This window comes from Apus apus, chromosome 13 (assembly GCF_020740795.1).
Source record: "Apus apus isolate bApuApu2 chromosome 13, bApuApu2.pri.cur, whole genome shotgun sequence".
Lineage (NCBI taxonomy): Eukaryota > Metazoa > Chordata > Aves > Apodiformes > Apodidae > Apus > Apus apus.
Window position 1 is genome coordinate 11,160,899 of NC_067294.1, and position 4,825 is coordinate 11,165,723.

The 4,825-nt window shown below is 49.2% G+C and overlaps 1 protein-coding gene across 1 annotated transcript; it reads left to right on the forward strand.

Moving 5' to 3' along the window:
* Positions 1-403: 403 nt before the first annotated feature.
* Positions 404-4,531, forward strand: LOC127390247 (sulfate transporter-like). The gene is given in 5 exon segments (XM_051631561.1): positions 404-451; positions 453-479; positions 481-551; positions 1,465-2,095; positions 2,933-4,531. Coding segments are annotated over 5 exon segments (2,376 nt in total).
* The last annotated feature ends 294 nt before the right edge of the window (positions 4,532-4,825 follow it).

Below are 4,825 nucleotides of genomic sequence, written 5' to 3' on the forward strand. Positions count from 1 at the left end.
TACCTACAAAAGAAATGCAGTGCTGCACTTTATCGACTTGTGCTTGCTTCAGCAAAGCAGAAGTTATTTGTGCTGTGGTCTCTAAATGGTATGTGCAAAATGTGGATTGGGCAGATTTGACACGTATTGAGTTCTTGTGTCTGCCTGGAAATAACCTGTGTCATCACACCTTTGCTGTCTGTGCAGATGGAAACCTGAGCAGAGAAGCCCAGCAGGACTCAGGTGATGATGCTCTCTCCTCCAGGGAGGCACACTCAGGAAGATTTCTTTGCATCCTTCTTGCTTAGCAAACACATCTCCAGATACCAACAATACTATTGCCTGGCAGAAGCAATTCTTTAAACCCCTTCAATCATTCTTAATGGCCAGAACAAGTTTTCATCAATAATACTCTCCCAGAAAGATGTTTGTTTTCAAAACACAGCTCTGTTTGGCGGGGGCACCATTCTCATGGCTGTAGCAAGATAAAAGGACCGATCGCTTGGCTGAGTAACTCACATCTCTTCCCAAGGGAAGCTGCACATGGTCCAGGAGGAAGGCAAAGGGAAGAGGTTTGCAGTTGTTAGCCTTGTCCTTTCTTTGTGCACTGTGAGGTGAGGAGACAAGTCTGTCCACAGGGAAGAAGCTCCAGGTAGTGAGAACACCCAGTGTGTCCCTCTGCAGCGAGAGGTAAGAGATTTGGGTTGGGATAGTTGATGTGAAATAGACCAACAGGTCAGGGAATGGGATTTCTCATGATCCCAGTTCAATTTCTGAGCTGCAGCCACTGTAGGTCTCCTCTCAGGAGAATTTTTTCTCTGTGTATTGCTCAGTTTTGACAAAAAGGTACGTTTTATTGCAGCTGCTTTTGACTGAAAAACTTGGAGTAGCTCTGGAAAGTGTATATGTTCCTTAACCAGTCTGAAAAGGCAGGATGCTTTTCATTCTGCAGAGAGGAGCCCCTGTGATGGGCCTGTTTGCTGCAAGCCAGCAATGTCCTTTCAATTTTTTAAATGTTAAAGGAAAAGTTATGTTACCAATTACCTCCTGTACCCACGTTACATTCCTGAAGCATCACTTAGAATAGCTCAACATTTTCAAAATATTTTCCACTTAAGTGGAAGTGTCATCAAGAAATGATGAAACTTCCTGAGGAAGTTTCAGTGAAATAATTCTGTCTCATCTCACGCCATCCTGCTGCTCTGCTTCAGAACAAGAGGTGTGTTAGGAAGGAGCAGAGGGGTCTCTGTAGCTCTGTCCCTGATGTGGGCAGCTGTGCCAGTGTGAGTGCAGTTTAAACCATGGTCTCAGGGTTGTGGTTAATTGGGTTCAGAAGTGAAAAGAAATCAACCAGTACCACAGGAAGGTGCTTTTCTGCTTTATTTTTTCAATATATCCATGCAAACGGCATGAGCCCTGCAGTTAAGTAAAGCACATGATGTATGTGACTGCAACACCTCATGGCTGCCTGTTCTTCCACCTTAGCAATCCTGGTGCAATGGAGGACATGTCAAGTCAGAATTCAGGACAGGGAAAAGATATAATGAACTCCCCAACATCAGAAGAGAGTCCTGCCAATTTTATACATGTCAGACTGGAGGAGTATGAGCCCTCAGACTTCAGCATGAAGGATCTCATCCTAAAGAAAGCCAGAGAGGTGTGCACATGCAGTCATCAAACCATCATCACCTTCTTCTGTCAGCTGTTCCCAGTGTTGGACTGGCTTCCCCGTTACAATGTCAAGACACAGTTGCTTGGGGATGTCATATCTGGGCTCCTGGTGGGGATAGTTGCTATCCCTCAGTCCATCTCCTACTCCCTCTTAGCCAACCAGGATCCCATCTATGGAATCTACACCAACTTCTTCTGCAATATCATCTACATGACCATGGCCACTTCGCGCCATAACTCCGTGGGCTCCTTCGGTGTCCTGTGCCTGATGATTGGTCAGTCTGTGAACCGGCACCTCCAGCTCGCAGGGTACAGTGATGACAACATGGACTCTTCTCTGGTGGGCAACTTCACCTCCTCCAGTAACGGGACGGATGCCTGTGACAGGAGCTGCTATGCCATCACTGTGGCTCTTTCCTTAAGCTTTCTGGTCGGTCTTTACCAGGTACAAATGTTCACTGCTTTGCTGTTTCCTCTCTGTCCTTTCCTTGCTAGGAACTCTGAGCTGAAGATCTCTAAGCACCAGTCTTGGTTCAGACTTACATGTCATGAGAAATTTTTTCCTGATGTGATTAGACCCTGACATCCTTGAATCAATAGTAGTGATTTAGGAACCTCCAAACACAGCTGAATGCAGGGGGTTGTTTCTCCTCACGTGACAAACCAGGTCCTTGGATGTGAATGAAACATGCTTAGGATCAGACACAGCAAAGTAGGAGAAGGAACTGTTAACAACCTTCCCACCACCCAGTCCTGGAGCTGGGCTGACCTCTGGTGTGGGTTAGTGCAGGTTTTGGCAAGAACAGCCCTCAAGAACCCTGCCATCAGTAGGGGCACCTTCAAAGGCCATGTTCCCTGGCAACGTCCCCACTGCCTGGGTCTGTCACTGAACAGCTTCAGGCCCTTTCCCCAGGACAATTCAGGTGCAGTGCATCACACAGGTTTCATGGCTCTGAGGGGCTCTCACAGCTGCTATGATGTGGCTGCTCTTGGGGCTTCCCATAGTAACTGTGCCCTTATTGCTTGTAAGGAGACAGTGGCAGAGACCTTGTAGGCTTCTTTACATGGCATCTCTAGCCACAAACCAATGCTATAGGTAGCTCTCTTTAGTTTTTCATACCCCAGATTAACTACTGAAGACAAAGCCCTGTGCCTCACACTGAATGCTCAGCAGACAGAATAGCCAGAGCTGCTAGAGGGGAAGCAAACTGACATGAACTCCCAGCCACCTCTTCCCAGCTCTTCTCATCAATGCTAAAGGTATGGCTGTCTTGCTTTTCAGATCCTGCTGGGAGTTTTACAGCTGGGCTTTGTGGCTGTCTACCTGTCAGAACCTCTCCTCAGTGGCTTTGTGACTGGCTCCAGCCTCACCATTATCACCTCCCAGATGAAGTACCTTCTGGGACTGAAAATCCCTCGTCATGAAGGGGTGGGATCCTTCATCCTGACATGGGTTGACCTTTTCAGATACATCCAGAATTCCAACATCTGTGACCTGGTCACCAGCCTAGTTGCTTTGGCCATCATAGTGCCTGTCAAAGAGATCAATGACTGGTACAAAGATAAGATGAAGGCCCCATTCCCCATAGAGCTGCTGCTGGTCATTTTAGCCACAGTAATATCTTACTACTTCAATTTTGAAGAGCGATACAAGTCTGCTGTGTGTGGGGAAATCCCCACTGGTTTCAGAAAACCCACTTTACCAGATATAAACCTGTTTTCCAGCCTGGCAGTTGATGCTCTGCCCATTGCTGTTATTGGCTTTGCCATGACGGTCTCCCTGGCAGAAATCTTTGGCAAAAAGCACAGCTACACTGTCCGTGCCAACCAAGAGATGATTGCCATTGGCATGTGCAACCTGATCCCTTCTTTCTTCTACTGCTTTGCCAGCTCTGCAGCCCTGACCAAGACTCTGCTCAAGGAGTCCACGGGGACCCAGACCCAGGTCTCTAGCCTGGTCACCTCCCTGGTGCTGCTGCTGGTGCTGCTGTGGATTGCCCCACTCTTCTACTCCCTGCAGACCTCCATCCTGGGGGTGGTCACCATTGTCAACCTGCGGGGGGGGCTGAGGAAGTTCCGTGACACCCCCCGTATGTGGCAGCTCAGCAAGCTGGACACGGTGGTGTGGTGGACAACCATGCTGTCCTCCACACTGATCACCACGGAGATTGGGCTCCTCGTGGGCGTCTGCTTCGCTCTGCTCTGCATCATCTTCCGCACGCAGAGACCCAGGGCCACGCTCCTGGGCAAGGTCAGCAACACAGAAATCTATGAGGACCAGTCCACTTACAAGCAGCTCAGCAGTATCGCCAGCATCAAAATCTTTCGCTTCGAGTCATCCCTCTACTATGTCAACAAGGACTATTTCAAGACTGTTCTCTACCAGAAAACTGGGGTAAATCCTCTCCTGCTGGCTGCTAAGCACCAAAGGATGGAGGCCCGGGCAAATGCAGACACAGCCAACAGGAAGGGCTTTTTTGGCACCAGGTTTGACTGCCTGAAACATGGCAAGAAAAGGGCTGAGAAGCCTCCAGCAGATACCTGTCCTCCCTCCATAGATATGCACACCTTAATTCTTGACTGCGGGGCAATGCAGTTCATTGATACTGTGGGTCTCTCTGCACTAAAAGAGACACATCATGACTACAGGGAGGTTGGTGTCCAGGTGCTCCTGGCCAACTGCAACCCATCCATCCGTCACCGGCTCCGGGAGGGAGGCTGGGCTGGTGAGACAGACAGTGGTGGTCAGCTGGCTTTCCACAGTGTCCATGATGCAGTGCAGTTTGCCCAACGGTGGGACCATGTGCAGCAGGAGGAGAGCAAGGAGAAAAAAGATGCTATCCTGGACTCCAAAGACCTGAGCTTCCAGGTGTCTTTGTAGACCTGTGTGTGAGACGTGGTTTCTAAAGGGGGTGGGGTCGGTGTGTTCTTGAGAGCAGTTTTAATCCTTGTGCAGTCAGAGCATGCAAAAAATAATTTAATGAACTGTCAGCAGCAGGCATGGGACAAAAGGATTGGGGGAGGCGTGGATTTCAGGAGAGACTGGAGACAGGTAAATAATTCGAGAGGCATTTCAAGGTCTGTCTTGCCGGCAAAGAGCCTTTTCCTGTTGGAAAGGGCTGTGATGGCAGGAGAGGCCGCGCAGGGAGGTGGGACACGGGGCTCCCACTAGCAG